General features: G+C 41.5%; 1 protein-coding gene across 1 annotated transcript in view; it reads left to right on the forward strand.

Moving 5' to 3' along the window:
- DOCK5 (dedicator of cytokinesis 5) overlaps positions 1-19291 on the forward strand; it is a 233930-nt gene that overhangs the window by 165788 nt on the left and 48851 nt on the right. The window contains exons 29-34 of the mRNA XM_062213659.1: positions 3108-3202; positions 4424-4502; positions 13972-14072; positions 16060-16118; positions 16803-16957; positions 18092-18177. Coding sequence (XP_062069643.1) covers positions 3108-3202; positions 4424-4502; positions 13972-14072; positions 16060-16118; positions 16803-16957; positions 18092-18177 — 575 coding nt within the window. The remainder of the gene's footprint in view (positions 1-3107; positions 3203-4423; positions 4503-13971; positions 14073-16059; positions 16119-16802; positions 16958-18091; positions 18178-19291) is intronic.

Genomic DNA, 19291 nt, shown 5'->3' on the forward strand with positions numbered 1-19291 from the left:
CAGAGTTTCTAAGAAGTGCTTGGTATCATCATTTTGGAGAAGGAAACAAGAGGTAATACCCTGCCTCTTACAGTGTTTGTGAGTTGTCTTTAGGTAAAGGGAGTCCATTCCCTGGTGTTTTAAACAGGAAAATCATTCTCAGAGTTGCTAGGAAGCATAGAGCTAGGTTAGGCCTTGGACTTCTGTTCCATGAGCTTTGCAGTCAGGGAGTTGCTAGTGGCCGTTAAGTTATCCATAGGGATGTTAGCTCATCTTGTAGAGCAGTACACTGGATGTGGAGCTGGCCTTTGCCCTGGATAGCTTCCCGTCATCTGTTCATATTCCAGTCTACTTTATGCTGTGGATCTGCTGCTTTCTGCCTGTTTCCTACTGAGCGTATACCACCAGCACACCCAAGGGCTTGCAGCTTCTCTCTTGCCAGTCACCTACCTTTTGGTGATGCCCATCCACAATATGAACAGACATAGTAGGGTGCTTCAAAATATTCATGACAAGTGGAACTAAAAGATCAGGTTATTTTGGCACCAAAAATTTTTAACTCCTTGTATACACAGGTCTCCAGAAAGATCTTGAAAAATACACACTATGAAAAAATACATAATCTCAGACATCTTCTGCATCAAAATAAGCTTATCTTTTAGTTTAATTTTTTTGCAAACTGTTTGAAGTAGTCTTGTAAAAGGGATTAGAAAGAAAGTGCTGTTTGTTGTTATTAGTTGATTAAGCAATGTAAATCTCAGAATGCTATATTAGACCATGTGGCTGATACTGGAGACCTAAGTGTGCTTCCCCTTAGGCCACACTGCTGGTCAGCATGATATAGGAACCATAGCAATATGTGAGTGCACCTGTAGAGACAGGTACAAGTGAATCAAGGTGAGCAGAGGGGCTTTGAGAGATGGAGCCCAAAGACAGCAACGTTTTCTCCACAGGTAGGTGGTATAGTAAGAGCACAGATTTTAGAATACTCAGCTCTAGGTTTGAATTCTGACTCTTCCACTTCCTTGCAGGGAATCTGGGGCCAGATATTTAGCCTCGCTGAACCTCAGTTTCCTCATCTATAAGAGCACCTTACTCTGAGGGCTAATAGAAGTGCCAGGTCCCCTCTTATCTGTGATTTTGCTTTCTGTGGTCTCAATAACCCACAGTCAGCATTGGCCTAAAACTATTAAATGGAAATAAATAATTGATAAGTTTTAGATACATTTTTGACAGTATATAATTATAAATTAAACTTTATCATAGGTATGTATAAGAAAAAGCATGGTTTTTATAAGATTCAGTGCCATCTGCACTCTCAGTCATCCTCCTGGGGTCTTGGAACGTATTACTGTGGATCTGGGTGGATTCAGTCTTGTCTTGATTGAATCCATGCATAGAAATTGCCTAGCTATGTGCTTGGCATATAGTTAATGACTGTGAAGACTAACTCTTTATAATAGTAACCCTATTATTATTATTATAGTATAAAATAATTAATAAAAATATTTCAATGAGCTTTTTAAAAAAAATCTCTTCAGAAAGCTGGTAGTGTATGGCATTCTTAAGTAAAATTCTGATAGTTTTTCTCCACAGTTAAGTAGGGAAAAAAGCAGACTCAACTCCTGTTTGCTGGAACAGTGGTGAGCTCCTGTGTCCATATTATCTAATTAAAAGAGGAATTAAGGAAAAATTAAAGAATTCTTCCCATGAGGAATTAAGGCCTGGAGAAAGAGGCCAGCCACTTGCCCAAGCCTGCAGTCCTCAGTGTCAGAGCCTCCAGTGGACAGTCCTGTGTCACCATCTAAGTCCACCTCTGAGTGAGGCCCATGACAGATGGTGGGAAGTGGTAGATAAAGCAGGGTCCTGGCTTCTCTGTGAGTTGCCTTTATGCTGCCCTTTTATTTACTCTAATTATCAAGAGTTGAATGTAGAGTTGGGTCAGACACAGGTCGCTGGCATCCCAATTTAAGCCTTGTTTGACAAGCCATGAGTTTTTGTTGATCTGAATGGAAAAGTTGATAGATTAATAAATGGATGGACACATGTAAAGTATGTGAGGAAAAAAATTTAAACTCATGGAACATACATGATTTCAGAATTAAAGGTAGGTAAGTGTGACTCACCATTGACCCAGGAGGATGACTTGAGGGTAGTACGCACTTCCCAGCCAGAGCCATCTCCATTCCTACACTGTTAGGCATCTGTGAGTGTAAGAAGTAACATACCTGAGCAGCCCCAGAAAGATACACCGGACTAGAGCCTGGGCTTCCTCCCCTCAGGTACCACGATCCTCCTACAGAACCATGTGCTTCCTGAGGTAGCACCGTGCAGCCTAGTGCCAGAGAAGCTGCTCTGGGTCTTCATTTCAGGAATCCCAAGGAAAGGGTCCAAATTCAGCTAACCAATAAGAATGCTTTCAAACATCTTGGCTTTGATTTTTAGAATTATCATGCTGTTTCTGAATTACTTTTTTCTCACACACACACACCCTTGGGTTTTTTTCCTCTTTATGCTCACATTATTAGTTATTACAGTCACCATAAGCCACTGCTGTAATCTCCTTTTATTAGAGGCCACTTAGGACCCTTCTTCCCAACTACACATGACAGTGCTTCTGTCTCAGGAGGAATTGCACATCTGTTTCTTATGTGTAGCATTTTTGTTCTGTTCTAACCCTGAGAATGGAGAATTGGACCCAGACACCAGAAGCTTGTGTGTTCTCACAATCGTTTGTGACAGCCATATTCAGGTGCCGCCTGGTGGGACTAAAGGGAGACCAGCTGTAAACCCCTGGGGTCCAGAGTCCTGAGTCCCCACCCCAGCCATCTTGCTTTCTAGTCGCTGTGATCTTAAACAAGTCATTTCATTTTTCTCAGGCTCAGGTTTACCATTTGTAAAATGTGAGCAGTTTTTCTGTCCTGACTTTTCTTAAAGGGCCATGTGATGTAACAAAGACAGCTCGCTGCCAGGATACTGTGTTATCTTTAATAGCTTTGTGAGCAGTGAACTGTTAGGACACTTTGTTCTGCTGTAGTTCTCCTTCTAGGTCTTGTGCTGCAAGAAAAGCTCTGAACGCAACCCTTTGTTCCCCACCCCCCCAACCCTTCTTCCTTTGTTCTCTGCAGGACTTTCTCATGGAAACTTTTATCATGTTTAAGGATCTGATTGGAAAGAATGTCTATGCCAAAGATTGGATGGTCATGAATATGACGCAGAGCAGGTGAGAACAGCCAAGGCCCCTTGTGGGCATCTGACTCCAGACTTGGGTCTGCTGTGTGGACTTTGGGAAGAACTATTCAATCTCTGTTCTCAAACCCACCACCTGCAAAGTAAGGATCTTCTCACTTTGTGATGCTCCTTCATGTGCTTATGATCTCTACTGTCCCTGGACCACGCAGCTGCTCCAGAGTGGGCTTCTCCTCTGTGGTCCAGCCTTCTCACTGCTCTCCTATCAGCCCTCAACATCACCTCTCCCTGGCATCTTTGGATGGCTCCCAATGACCTCCCTCATCCCAATCCTCAAGGCCATTGCTGCCTTTTGAGCTGTATTTGCTGCAGTTTCCCTGTGTGTACAATCTTTGCTGCAATCCAACAGGCCTCTTCCCAGTCTATCTCTGCACACATGGTATCTGCTGTGCCCACACTCAGCTTCCATCTGCAGTATCTTCCCCATGATCTCTGGCTGCCAATGTTCCACATGTTGGTCAGGTCCTTCTCAAATGTCACCTACAAAGGAAGCCTTTCTGACCTCGATGTCATCTGTCTTTCTTTTATTTCCCATACACTTTACAAACCTTCTCGGGGGATTTTTTTTTTTTTTTCATACTCTTAGGTCAGTGCATGGTAGATTTTCAAGTTGTAAATTTCTTAAGACCAGAAACTGTGTCTTACAACACAGCACCCAAGCCAGTGCTTTGCAGTTGCTGGCCTACAGCAAATACGTGTTGAACAGAAAGGAAGGGAATGAAATATACATTATATTAAAGGAGTTTTTAAATTTTATAACTAAATAAAGCAGTTTATTATTATAAGAATTTCTGTTCATTCACCGTGGGCCTGATACCTGAGTAGAAAAATCCTCCCAAAGTGTGTACATATTAGAAAAAAAAATTGCATCAGCTACCCTACACTTTAAAAGAGAAGCATCACAATAGAATGTCAGTTGCCCTGGTCTAAAGGTCTGCAGGCTTTGTGTGGAGTCTGAGCTCCACCCTCTACAACCTGAGGCCCTGAGCAGCTCTTCTGGGGCATTCTAGGAAGTGGACCCTGGGTACCTTTTCTGTACACTGCGCTCAGTTCTTGGTCTGCAAGGACGCCGAGTGCTCCAGCATAAGGTCTTCTGTTGCCAAGGCCAGGTTCACTTTGGTTTCATTTTCCATAATAGTGGAAAAACGTTTCAAAGGACATAAAACAGCCTCCTTTATCTGTTTTTCTTCTCTAGGGTTTTCCTCCGTGCCATAAATCAGTTTGCTGAGGAGCTCACGAAATCCTTCATGGATCAGGCAGGCTTTGAACTTCAGGTAAGCACATGACTCATCACCTGGAGCTCCTGAAATTCTCAGCCAAAGCAACAGAACTGTTTCTACTATTTTGGGGGAAGGCCACCTCCCATTTCACCACTGTCAAATGAAAAACGTTTTCGGATTTTTTTCCCATTTCTTAAAGCACATATTCTTGCTATTCTGTTATCAAAGCAAAATAAAATGTTTTTTTCCCCTTCTTTCTGTAAAGGTTATACATGTAGTATAAAGTAAATGTAATACTGTAGTAGAAAATATAGCTAAGCAAAACTTAGAAACTTGGGCTGGCTGTTGACATAGCAGGTAAAGCCGTCATCTGGGCTGCTAGCATCTCATGTGGGCACCTCTTTGTGTCCCGGCTGCTTCACTTCTCATCCAGCTCCCTGCTGATGACCTGGAAAAGCAGCTGAAGCTGTTACCCACATTGGAGACCTGGAGGAAGCTCCTGGCTCCTGGCTTTGGCCTGACCCAGCTCCTGGCCTGTATGGCCATCTGGAGAGTGAACCAGCAGATAGAAGATCTCTCCGTCTCTTCCTTTCTCTCTCTAACTCTCACTGTTGAATAAATTAATAAATCTTAAAGAAAAAATGAGAGACTTGAAAAGACAAACAGTGCTGCCCTTCACCGCTGGCATTTTGGCGTTGCTACTTGGTATGTTTATGCATATAAACACATTTGCTTACAAAGAGGCACAGTTAACTCCCCTACTTAAAAATGGATTTGATGCATATGCAGATGTTTTGGAAGTCTAGCTGTGGTTGCAAATCAGGCACCCACCAACTCCAGGGCACTATTCTAGGCCCTGGTGAAAGCCGATGAGGCCCCTACTTTAATGGAGCTTATGTTCCAGAGTACCTTTTGTTTTGATGTCTTTGTTGTGTGTCATCCGCCTTTGTATCTGTGGAACTTTAGTACAATACATGTATGTGCATATCCACATGTGTAAAGGACTCCAGGGTGCCTGGGCAGCATGTAAGGTGTACTTTAAAAAAAATCACAGAAAAGTGGAACTAAAAGACATCTTTATTTTGTTGCCCCAAAAAATTAAAATCCATGCATATGAAGGGTCTTCAAATACTTCATAAAAAATGTGTTATAAAAAATACTGCACACGCCCTGACCGCCTCTCTCCACGGTCCCAGCCTCGGGGAGCGCGCGCGGGCACTGCAGCGGCGGCAGCGGCAGCGGCGGCGGCGCCCTGACCGCCTCTCTCCACGGTCACAGCCCCGGGGAGCGTGCGCGGGCACTGCAGCGGCGGCGGCGGCGGCGGGGGCCTCCCGAGCGCCTCCCTCCACCGCCCCAGTCCCGGGGAGCGCGCGCAGGTACTACAGCGGCGGTGGTGACAGCGGTGGCCGCAGCGATCCTGTGGCCCGGCTGGCCCTAGGCGACAGCGCCTAAAGAGGAAGATCACGGGAGAAGCCCCAGGTGGTGTCTTGGATCACCAGCTGAGACAAGGCTTCAGGAAAAGATTCAAGGAAAAAACTGCAGAAGAAACGCTTCCAGATAACCAACTGCGGGAGACGACCCGCAAAATCTACCCAGCGCGCTTTTACACAGCCTTAAACCTCAAGAAACAAGCATAGCTCTCTGGCCACACCCATCACAGCCCCGAAGGCTCCAACAAAGCAGACAGCTCACTTAGAGGCATAGTATAACGAGAGAAAAAACAAAAACAAAAACAAAAACACCACAAATTATCTCTAACATGCCAAGCAAGAAACATAGAAGCGGAGGTACCAAGAACAAGGAAGGCACTATGACGCCCCCAAGTGAACAGGACACGCCAATGCAAGATTATGAAGATGAAGACATAGAGGAACTGCAAGAAGCAGATTTCAAAAAATTGATAAGAACATTAAGAAGTTCTCAAAAACAAATTCTTGAACTACAGAAATCCTTAATGGACAAGATAGAAAATCTCTCCCGTGAAAATGAAATATTAAGGAGGAATCAAAATGAAATGAAAAAACTAATGGAACAGGAATTCTCGATAGTGACAAAAAACCACAATGAAATGAAGAACACAATGGATCAAATGGCAAACACATTAGAGAGCCTTAAAAACAGAATGGGTGAAGCAGAAGAGAGAATATCGGAATTAGAAGACAGAGAACAGGAAAGGAAACAGTCAAATCAAAGAAAAGAAGAAGAAATTAGAAATCTAAAAAACACTGTCAGGAATCTACAGGATACTATTAAAAAAACCAACATTCGGGTTCTAGGAGTTCCTGAAGGCATGGAAAGGGAGAAAGGATTAGAAGGCCTTTTTAGTGAGATACTAGCAGAAAATTTCCCAGGTTTGGAGAAGGACAGAGACATCCTAGTACAGGAAGCTCAGAGAACCCCTAATAAACATGATCAAAAGAGATCCTCACCACGACACGTCGTAATCAAACTCACCACAGTGAAACATAAAGAAAAGATCCTAAAATGTGCAAGAGAGAAACGCCAGATTACTCTCAGAGGATCTCCAATTAGACTTACAGCTGATTTCTCATCAGAAACCCTACAAGCCAGGAGAGAATGGCGAGATATAGCCCAGGTACTAAGAGAGAAAAACTGCCAGCCCAGAATATTATATCCTGCAAAGCTCTCATTTGTGAATGAAGGTGAAATTAAGACCTTTCACAGCAAACAGAAATTGAAAGAATTTGTCGCCACTCGTCCAGCCCTGCAAAAGATGCTTAAAGATGTGTTACATACAGAAACACAGAAACACGGTCACCAATATGAAAGAAGGTAAAGGAAGGAAACCTCACAGCAAAAGATCACAGGAATCTCAAACCAGATATCAGAAAATATCTTTGGCAAATGGCAGGGCAAAGTTACTCCTTCTCAATAGTCACATTGAATGTTAATGGCTTGAACTGTCCAGTTAAAAGACACCGATTGGCGGATTGGGTCAAGGAACAAAACCCATCCTTTTGCTGCCTACAAGAAACCCATCTATCCAACAATGATCCATACAAGCTGAGAGTGAAGGGCTGGAAAAAGATATACCATGCCAACAGAAATGAAAAGAGAGCGGGCGTAGCCATCTTAATATCAGACAACATAAACTTTACCACAAAAACTGTTAGGAGAGACAAAGAGGGGCACTATATAATGATTAAGGGATCCATTCAACAGGAAGATATAACGATTATCAACGTATATGCACCTAATTACAGGGCACCAGCTTATTTAAAAGACTTGTTAAGGGACTTAAAGGGAGACTTAGACCCCAATACAATAGTACTGGGGGACTTCAATACTCCACTCTCAGAGATAGACAGATCATCAGGACAGAAGATCAACAAGGAGACAGTAGATTTAAATGACACTATAGCCCAAATGGATCTAACAGATATCTACAGAACATTTCATCCTACATCTAAGGACTTTACATTCTTCTCAGCAGTACATGGAACCCTCTCTAGGATTGACCACATACTAGGCCATAAAGCAAGTCTCAGCAAATTCAAAAAAATTAGAATCGTACCATGCAGCTTCTCAGACCATAAAGGAATGAAATTGGAAATTGGCAACTCAGGAATCCCTAGAGCACGTGCAAACACATGGAGATTGAACAACATGCTCCTGAATGAACAATGGGTCATAGAAGAAATTAAAAGAGAAATCAAAAATTTTCTGGAAATAAATGAGGATAACAGCACAACATACCAAAACCTATGGGATACAACAAAAGCAGTGTTAAGAGGAAAGTTTATATCAATAGGTGCCTACATCAAGAAATTGGAAAGGCACCAAATAGATGAGCTTTCAAGTCACCTCAAGGATCTAGAAAATCTGCAGCAAACCAAACCTAAACCCAGTAGGAGAAGAGAAATAATTAAAATCAGAGAAGAAATCAACAGGATTGAATCCAAAAAAACATTACAAAAAATCAGCCAAACGAGGAGCTGGTTTTTTGAAAAAATAAACAAAATTGACACCCCATTGGCCCAACTAACTAAAAAAAGAAGAGAAAAGACCCAAATCAATAGGATCAGAGATGAAATGGGAAACATAACAACAGACGCCACAGAAATAAAAAGAATCATCAGAAATTACTACAAGGACTTGTATGCCAGCAAACAGGGAAATCTATCAGAAATGGAAAGATTTCTGGACACATACAACCTCCCAAAACTGAGCCAGGAAGACATAGAAAACCTAAACAGACCAATAACTGACACAGAAATTGAAACAGTAATAAAGGCCCTCCCAACAAAGAAAAGCCCAGGACCAGATGGATTCACTGCTGAGTTCTACCAGACATTTAGAGAAGAACTAACTCCAATTCTCCTCAAACTATTTAGAGCAATCGAAAAAGAGGGAATCCTCCCAAATTCTTTCTATGAAGCCACCATCACCTTAATTCCTAAGCCAGAAAGAGACGCAACATTGAAAGAGAATTACAGACCAATATCCCTGATGAACATAGATGCAAAAATCCTCAATAAAATTCTGGCCAATAGAATGCAACAACACATCAGAAAGAACATCCACCCAGACCAAGTGGGATTCATCCCCGGTATGCAGGGATGGTTCAACATTCGCAAAACAATCAACGTAATACACTACATTAACAGACTGCAGAAGAAAAACCATATGATTCTCTCAATAGACGCAGAGAAAGCATTTGATAAAATACAACACCCTTTCATGATGAAAACTCTAAGCAAACTGGGTATGGAAGGAACATTCCTTAATACAATCAAAGCAATATATGAAAAACCCACGGCCAACATCCTATTGAATGGGGAAAAGTTGGAAGCATTTCCACTGAAATCTGGTACCAGACAGGGATGTCCTCTCTCACCACTGCTATTCAATATAGTTCTGGAAGTTTTGGCCAGAGCTATTAGGCAAGAAAAAGAAATTAAAGGGATACAAATCGGGAAGGAAGAACTCAAACTATCCCTCTTTGCAGATGATATGATTCTTTATTTAGGGGACCCAAAGAACTCTACTAAGAGACTGCTGGAACTCATCGAAGAGTTTGGCAAAGTAGCAGGATATAAAATCAATGCTCAAAAATCAACAGCCTTTGTATACACAGGCAATGCCACGGCCGAGGAAGAACTTCTAAAATCAATCCCATTCACAATAGCTACAAAAACAATCAAATACCTTGGAATAAACTTAACCAAAGACGTTAAAGATCTCTACGATGAAAACTACAAAACCTTACAGAAAGAAATAGAAGAGGATACCAAAAAATGGAGAAATCTTCCATGCTCATGGATTGGAAGAATCAATATCATCAAAATGTCTATTCTCCCAAAAACAATTTATACATTCAATGCAATACCCATCAAGATCCCAAAGACCTTCTTCTCAGATCTGGAAAAAATGATGCTGAAATTCATATGGAGACACAGAAGACCTCGAATAGCCAAAGCAATCCTGTACAACAAAAACAAAGCCGGAGGCATCACAATACCTGATTTTAGGACATACTACAGGGCAGTTGTTATCAAAACAGCATGGTACTGGTACAGAAACAGATGGATAGACCAATGGAACAGAATAGAAACACCAGAAATCAATCCAAACATCTACAGCCAACTTATATTTGACCAAAGATCCAAATCTAAACCCTGGAATAAGGACAGCCTATTCAATAAATGGTGCTGGGAAAATTGGATTTCCACATGCAGAAGCTTGAAGCAAGACCCATACCTATCACCTTACACAAAAATTCACTCAACATGGATTAAAGACTTAAACCTACGACCCGAAACCATCAAATTATTAGAGAGCATTGGAGAAACCCTGCAAGATATAGGCACAGGCAAAGACTTCCTGGAAAATACTCCAACAGCACAGGCAGTGAAAACCAAAATTAACTTTTGGGATTGCATCAAATTGAGAAGTTTCTGTACTTCAAAAGAAACAGTCAGGAAAGTGAAGAGGCAACCAACAGAATGGGAAAAAATATTTGCAAACTATACTACAGATAAAGGATTGATAACCAGAATCTACAAAGAAATCAAGAAAATCCACAAAAACAGAACAAACAACCCACTTAAGAGATGGGCCAAGGACCTCAATAGACATTTTTCGAAAGAGGAAATCCAAATGGCCAACAGACACATGAAAAAATGTTCAAGATCACTAGCAATCAGAGAAATGCAAATCAAAACCACAATGAGGTTCCATCTCACCCCGGTGAGAATGGCTCACATTCAGAAATCTACCAACAACAGCTGCTGGAGAGGATGTGGGGAAAAAGGAACACTAACCCACTGTTGGTGGGAATGCAAACTGGTTAAGCCACTATGGAAGTCTGTCTGGAGATTCCTCAGAAACCTGAACATAACCCTACCATACAACCCAGCCATCCCACTCCTTGGAATTTACCCAAAGGAAATTAATTTGGCTAATAAAAAAGCCATCTGCACATTAATGTTTATTGCAGCTCAATTCACAATAGCTAAGACCTGGAACCAACCCAAATGCCCATCAACAGTAGATTGGATAAAGAAATTATGGGACATGTACTCCATAGAATACTATGCAGCAGTAAGAAACAACGAAACCCAGTCATTTGCAACAAGATGGAGCAATCTGGAAAACATCATGCTGAGTGAATTAAGCCAGTCCCAAAGAGAAAAATATCATTTGTTTTCCCTGATCGGTGACAACTGAGCGCCAAAGGGGAAACCTATTAAATGAACACTATAAGCAACAATGAACTGATCAGCTCCTGTCCTGACTTTAGATGTACAATGTAATATTTTATCCTTTTTGGTATTTGCTGTTATTGTTGTTGTTCTAGTACTGTTGGTTGAACTCAGTAATTAACACACAATTATTCTTAGGTGTTTAAATTTAACTGAAAAGAGATCCCTGTTAAATCTAAGAGTGGAAAAAGAGAGGGAGGAGAGGAACAATTTGGAACATGCTCAATCGGACTGGCCGCAAATGGTGGAGTTGGAAATGTGCCAGGGGATTCCAACACAATCCCATCAGGATGGCATGTACCAATGCCATCGCACTAGTCCAAGTGATCAATTTCAGCTCACAATTGATAGCTCTGATAGCCCTAAGAGTCAAAGAGATCACACAAACAAGACAAGTATCTGCTAATACTAACTGATAGAATCAAAAAGGGAGAGAAAGATCCAACATGGGAAGTGGGATACACAGCAGACTCATAGGATGGCAGATGTCCTAAACAACACTCTGGCCTCAGAATCAGCCCTCAAGGCATTCAGATCTGGCTGAAGAGCCCATGAGAGTATAGCAGGCATGGAAAGCCAAGATACCATGGAAAAAAAAAAAAAAGACCTAAATGAATGATCTCTGTGAGTGAGATCCCAGTGGAAAGAACGGGGCCATCAAAGAAGGAGGTACCCTTCTCCGAAGGGAGGAGAGAACCTCCACTTTGACTATGACCCTATCGGAATAAGATCAAAGTCAGCGAACTCTAAAGGCTTCCATAGCCCTGGCAACTCATGACTAAAGCCTAGGGAGATTACTGATGCCATGAACAGGAGTGTCAAATTGTTAAGTCAGCAACAGGAGTCACTGTGTACTTACACCCCATGTGGGACCTGTCCCTAATGTGTCGTTTAAAGCCAAGTGATGCTATGACTGGTACTGAAACAGTATTTTTATACTTTGCGTTTCTGTGTGGGCGCAGACTGATGAGGTCTTTGCTAATTATAGACTGAAGTGATCTTCTGTATATAAAGAGAATTGGAAACGAAAAAAAAAAAAAAGGAAGGAAAAAAAAAAAAAAAAAACCTGGTGTTAAAATGGAAATGGCATAGAAAATTAATTAATTTGAAAAAAATTTTTGTAGGATCTCTGTCTTTAATGTGCTGTACATTGCGATTTAATGCTATAATTAGTAATCCAATGGTAGTTTTTTCACTTGAGGTTGCTATGTGGGCAAAATGTTGAAATCTTTACCTAATGTATACTAAACTGATCCTCTGTATATAAAGAGAATTGAAAATGAATCCTTACACGAATGGAGGGAGAGGGGGAGCGGGAGGGGGGAGGGTTGCGGGCGGGAGGGAAGTTATGCGAGGGGGGAAGCCATTGTAACCCATAAACTATACTTTGGAAATTTATATTCATTAAATAAAAGTTTAATAAAAAAAAAAAAAAAAAAAATACTGCACAAATTTTAGGTTTTTTACATCAGAATAAACTTAGTTTGTTAAAATGTATATTTTATTTCTTTAAAAGGCAGACAGAGATACACAGACAAATGCCAACAATTGCCGGGGCTGGGCCAGGATGAAGCTAGGAGCCGGAAACTTAACCTAGGTCTCCCACATTGCAGGCAGGGACCCAAGTACTTCAGCCACCACCAACTGCCTCCCAGGATGCACAGTCACAGGAAACCAGGACTCAAACACTGGCACTCCATTATGGGATGTAGGCACACCAAGCAGTTTTTAATATTTATTTTATTTATTTGAAAGGCAGAGTTATAGAAAGAGGAGAGGCAGAGTGAGAAATCTTCCATCTGGTGATTCACTTCCCAAATGGCTGCAACAGCCAGGGCTGGGCTAAGCTGAAGCCTGAAGCCAGAATCTTCTTCTAGGTCTCCCACATGGGTGCAGGGGCCTACTTGGTCCATCCTCCACTGTTTTCCCAGGTGCGTTAGCAGGGAGCTGGATTGATAGTGGAGCAGCTGGGACTCAAACCGAAACCCATATTTGATGCTGGCATCACAGGCAGTGGTTTTACCCACTATACCGCAACATTGGCCCCCAAGTAGTGTCTAATCCACTACACCAAACAGCTACCCAACATATCTTTTAATTCCATTTTTCCATGAACTTTAATAAGTATACTTTTACATGCAAAGATATCATAAATTTATGTGCATATTTGTATATATGCCAAAATGGAAATGAGCTGTGCAGTTCTTTGATAACCTGTTAATCTACTTTCTTTTCCTTTTTCATGATCTATGATTTTTTTCAATGATGTTATGTATTTCCACTGTTTTTATTGGCTGAATACATTCTATTACATAGTTGCTCCACAATTTAAGCAAATTCTTTTTATGAACATTTAGGTTGTTTCCATTTTCTGTTACATTAAATGACATGGCAATGACCTTCCTTGTTTTAAATATTTTAAATACTCAGTTATATTTTCAGAATAAAGTCCTGTAAGTATTTGCTAGTTCAAAAGTTTGGCAAAATTTTAGGCTTTTGATACATGTTGCCAAACCACCTACTATAAGTAGACTTCTTCGCATCATTTTTCCTTTATCCCAAAAGTAAAGTATAAAGTGTAGATTTTGTAAAAAATAAATAAATAAACAAGCTCAATATTAAGTCTCAAAACCTTCAGAACTGAGTAATTGAAACCCAAGAAAGAAAAAGATGTCTTTTGGATTTTCTTTTGTTTTTTCATTAATCTCTGATAATGACTTTACCATGTGGTGTTGATTTATAATGGCCCTTATTCTTGTTTTCTTTTTCTTTTTGCCCACGCAATTCATTTTGAATAGCTCTGGAACAATTACTTCCATTTGGCTGTAGCATTTCTCACCCATGAGTCCCTTCAACTTGAAACCTTCTCACAAGCCAAGCGCAGCAAAATTGTAAAAAAGTAAGTGTCCTTTTAAGCTTGTTTAGGATTGGAAAGATGATTCTTCTGTTTATATTCAGAGCAATATTGTTGGTATCACAGAAATTACTATTTAGGGGCTACTCAATGTTGTTAACGAAGTAGGTCTTAAATCAACCATTTAGTAGGTTTCAAATTCCCCTGGATTCTCATCTCTTTTCTCAAGGCCCTGTGTGACTGCCCTCAGTCCTCCCATGCCTTCTGTAGAATCTATACAAGCAGAGAGGCCCCTGGGGTGGCTAGCACTCTGTCCCCCAAGAACACCTGCCATCTGCTGGTGGCTCCTCCTAATTGCAGGCATAGTGCCTCACTCATGCTTCACAAAAAGCCAACTCCTTTGGCAGAGGAGGCAAGACTCCAGCATAACCTAAAAATGTCCTCCAGACTCCTGGGTTGGCATTCAAGATGGAATTATGTGCAAGAGTCCTGAGAGATTTATGGACACTTTAGTGCTTTCCTCTCGGGTCAGCTTCAGAGTCAACTGAAAGCTGGGAAACTCAAAGACTGCAGTTTAAAAAACAACTTGAGAGATGTATCATTTAGAGAACTTTAGAACTTGAATTCCGTTTCCCTTGCTAGCTTGTGTTTGGTTCTAGGCAAGTTCTTCAATACTCCGTACCTCTGGCCCCTCCCTAAACACCTGAGTTGCTGGCTAAGAGACTGAGATTTACTTAGTGACTTTGTTTTGAAAGACTGAAGTATAACCTGGGAAGTTAGCCAATGCCAAGTCTGTCAGTGGCTAGGTAGGGTTAATGATTCTGGTTTTGGTCATACAGCAAAGTATGACTGTGAAGACAGTCTTAAACACCAGTATGCATATGGGCAAAGATAAAACTTAGGAAATAAAACCAATTATATTAAGGTTATAGAAATGTGAATGAACTTTTGTTTCAAGCTTTCCCTTATTTTTAATAGAAGTGTATCAACTGAAGGATCAATAAACAATAGTAGTTATCATTTATTGTTCCTTATGTACAAGAGTTGGACAACATTTATTTCTAATACTATTACTAAATTGGGATATTTTTGTTGGAATGGAATGGGTTTCTGTAGGCATTTCCAAAGTAGAAGTTTGGGGAGAAAATATGTTCAGGGCAATAGCAGCATGAGTAGAATAAGGTAGACTGGTGGTGGTAGGATGGGCCATAGGCAGGTGTTAGAGCTCCCTGGGAACATGTACTCAAAATCATTTCACCCTCCCCACTTCCAGTTCTGTGTCGTGGGGATGGCCTCAGGTGTATGTGCCTTAGCAGAGTTGCAGGTGTTTCTGATTCACCTCCACCCAAGAATCTCACTTTAGAACCAGCAGAGCACTCTGTTTCTCATTATCAGCTCTGATAAGGAGTCTTTTTAAGACATTATTTTTCTAATCATACCTTCCATGAAATTTTAATGCTACAGATAGATTAGTTCATTGATGTACTCTGTGTATACTGCATACATAGAAACAGTAAGCTTCCCCCACCCCTTAAAGCCAGTCTCATCACTTTGGAGGGAGGATCGCCTCTGTTGAGAATGCAGGGTCTAGAGCGGCCCAGTGTGAGTGCCCTGAAGAGCACAATGGTTGGGTATGTGTTACCTGAATAGGAATGGATGAAGTCAGCTGTCAGTGCCCTTACCGTTTAAGTCATACCCCTTCATCTTCATTTGTGCTTCTTGTTTTGCTTGTTTCCTTCTTGGCTTCACAGCAACCAGAGTGTTTCTCACTCTCCCTTCCTTCACTAAGTTTGTTGATCTCATATTCTCAGTTATTTTTCAGCACTGGGCCCCTCCTGCCATTCAGTTCCCCCGTTCCCATATGACTCAGTTCTCTTTCGGGGCTTGTGTTGATATTGGTCTCACCTCTTGCAGAGAGCCCACCTTAATGTGACCCAGTAGGACATGGGCTATTTTTACCCTCCATATCTTTGTATATATTCAGTACATTTCTACTGCAAACCCTCTTCTTGGTTTATGATCTTCTTCCTAGATATGGGGACATGAGAAAGGAAATCGGCTTTAGAATCCGGGACATGTGGTATAACCTGGGTGAGTGTGTGACCTTGAACAGGCCCAAGCACAACTGCTGTGTATAAGAATTCTCTTTATTTAATCCACAAGGCCTTGAGCTTTATTTATTGATATGTGTGTATGGAAGTAGAGGTTTATTTTTGGGTTTCACACCCTCATCTGCACTGGGACATTGACCGTGAATTGTCTGTTATTGTAGCATCCACACATTATCAGGATACTGTATTTCACTACTCCTGAATGGAGCTGATGGATCCATGTAAACCTTTTCCTTTTTTTTTTTTTTAAAGATTTATTTATTTATTTATTTATTTGAAAGGCAGAGTTACAGAGAGGCAGAGGCAGAGAGAGAGGTCTTCCATCTGCTGGTTCACTCCCCAAATGGCCACAATAGCTGGAGCTGGGCTGAACCCAAGCCAGGAGCTTCCTCCAGGCCTCCCATGCGGGTACAGGGGCCCAAAGAATTGGACCATCCTCCACTGCTTTCCCAGGCCATAGCAGAGAGCTGGATCAGAAGTAGAGCAGCCGGGACCTGAACCAGTGCCCATATGGGATGCCAGCACTGCAGGCGGCAGCTTTACCTACTACGCCACAGTGCCGGCCCCAAACTTTTTCTTTTCTTATGGGCCCCATGGAGTAAGACTGTAGCGCATTACTTACAGTGGAATGATTTTTTAATTTCTTCATTTACTTTCATTTCAGGTCCCCACAAAATCAAATTCATCCCGTCCATGGTGGGTCCTATCCTGGAGGTCACTCTGACCCCTGAAGTAGAGCTCCGGAAAGCCACCATCCCCATTTTCTTTGATATGATGCAGTGTGAGTTCAATTTCAGTGGAAATGGCAATTTCCATATGGTAAGGAGTGGGAGACCCTGGATCTTACCAATGCATAGAGAATCAGCACTTACTTATATGGGAAACAGCCAGCCACCTGATAATACCAATCAAAGCTGATTTGAAAATTCGTTTTCACATTTCCTTTTTGTTAGAATTTCACTTAAAGTTTCTTTAACCAGTTCATTTATTTTATTTATTTGAAAGGACAGAGAATGCAAGGTAGAAGAGAGATCTATTAGTTTACTCCCCAAATGCCCACAATAGCAAGAGCTGGGCCACGCTGAAGCCAGGAGCCAGGAACTCAATCCACATCTCCCATGTGGGTGACAGAGACCAAAATACTTGAACCATCATCAGCTGCCTCCACATTAGCAGGAAGCTTGAATTGAAAGGAAGTCAGGACTTGAACCCAGACACTCCCAAATGGGTTGTAGGTATCTCGAGCAGTGGCTTAACCACTGTGTTTCTTTTGTAAAGCAATTAGAGATTTGGTCTGATATTCCAGCCCAGAATTGGAAGAGTTCTTTCTGCTACATGTCTTTCCTAAAGCAGCACTTTGGGTAATTAAAAGTTGATCTCATTCACTTTATTCTCTTTGTTACAGTACGATTGAGAGGCTAATGCAGTAAATCGAGGAGGAAACAACCTCTCTGTGTAGTATAGCTGAAGGAATGATGCTATGCGTTGCAGTCTAATCCATTAGTCTGTAGTTTTGAGAACTCAATTCGCCTGATATGTCTTCTCTATGTCTCAGTTTATCTACAAAGTATATGAATACTGGAAGGAAGATTTTTATATCTATGAAACCGCAAAAGCAGTCCCACTGCCAAGACCTAGACATGTATCAACAACAAACTAGAAAATTATAATAAATAGGTTATTTTTATTTTTATAGTTGTAACAGAAAATGTTTTTGATTTTTTTTTTTAATGTAAAGGACAAGGACAAAGTAACCAAGTCTGCTTGTGAGCATCTTATTAGGACTTTGGTGCACTATTCATGAGTGACAGGAAGCGCGATGCCCACGGCTACGTTAGACGGCAGTTCATGATTCAGTAAGGGACTGGGCCAGACCTGCAAAGATTGGCTGGCTGGCTGTTGTGTCCTCTTCTAAGGATAGAATTTCCTGTGAAATTGTGGCTCTTCTTTCAGTTTGAAAATGAGTTGATCACAAAGCTGGACCAAGAGGTAGAAGGGGGCAGAGGAGATGAACAATACAAGGTTCTTCTGGAAAAACTGTGAGTATTTCAGAAACAAATCCTCAAGTTGATGGTGTCCTGGAGAAATGAAGACAGGACTTCTGCTGCAGAGACAGAGGGAATCCATAGTCTCAGAGTCCCCACCCGTCCTGCCCCAGTGGTCCTCAGAGGGGATTAAAGGAGTTGACACCCTCCACTGCTGACATTGTTTATCTGACATGAGTCAAATGCTCATGCTTTCCTGTCCAGCCAGCCCTGGAGAACTGAGCAGAGGGAAGAGAGGAGGAGGTGTACAAAGCAGTGGCACTTTGCCCAGTATCTGAGTGTCTGAACTTCAACCAAAGTGTTAGCACCTCTAATTATGGCTTCAAAGCAACACTTTAAAGGAAAAACATTTCAAGGTCCAGTTTATATTTAAAAATACTGTATGTCCTGTAAAGGACCTCTGAGAACAAAGCAGTTACATCTCCAGGCAAGTTAGTCTTTTCACGGCCCTGTCCCTGCCAAACCCCCTCCCCCTGCCCCTGGGCTCAGCATTTCCATTCCTTCTTCTCTGCCCGCAGTGCTGCCACTACCCCCCTCCACACTCACCCCTCACCCTCTTGCTGCCCTCCCCATTCTCCTTTGCACACACAGAGAGAGTACATGTGGTTAAAAACATTTGGCTGTTTGCGTTAGCCTCCAATGCTGTTTTTGCCACATACTAGAAGTTTGACTCTGGACAAATGGATCAGCCTAGCCTACACCTCATTTTTTCCCATGTACAAGAACAGTATTTGCTTTTCGTACATTGTGGGAATTAAATGGGATGATACATGAACATAGTGTCTGTTAGAGAGTCCCTGCTTCCTGCATGTCAGCTGGTTGTAGTCTTTGTTGTTATTGTTGCTGCCTACTAATGTTCCCTTCATTTGGGGTTGTAACTACTCTAGATTACTGATCTCTTGTCTTCTCTAAACTTGTATAATATCAAACAGTGTGTCACCTTTGAGTATTTGCCTAAGTCATTTTATTGTTTGCCTTTTTTGTGAGAGTTTGAGGAACTAGATTGAGCTTGAGAACAGAAACTCTCAAATTCTTTTTTTTTTTTTTTGAGACTTCCTAAGGAACCATCACACTAGATATTAGAAATGGCATTGAACTGAACAATAGT

Source organism: Lepus europaeus, chromosome 16, assembly GCF_033115175.1.
Source record: "Lepus europaeus isolate LE1 chromosome 16, mLepTim1.pri, whole genome shotgun sequence".
Classification (NCBI taxonomy): Eukaryota; Metazoa; Chordata; class Mammalia; order Lagomorpha; family Leporidae; genus Lepus; species Lepus europaeus.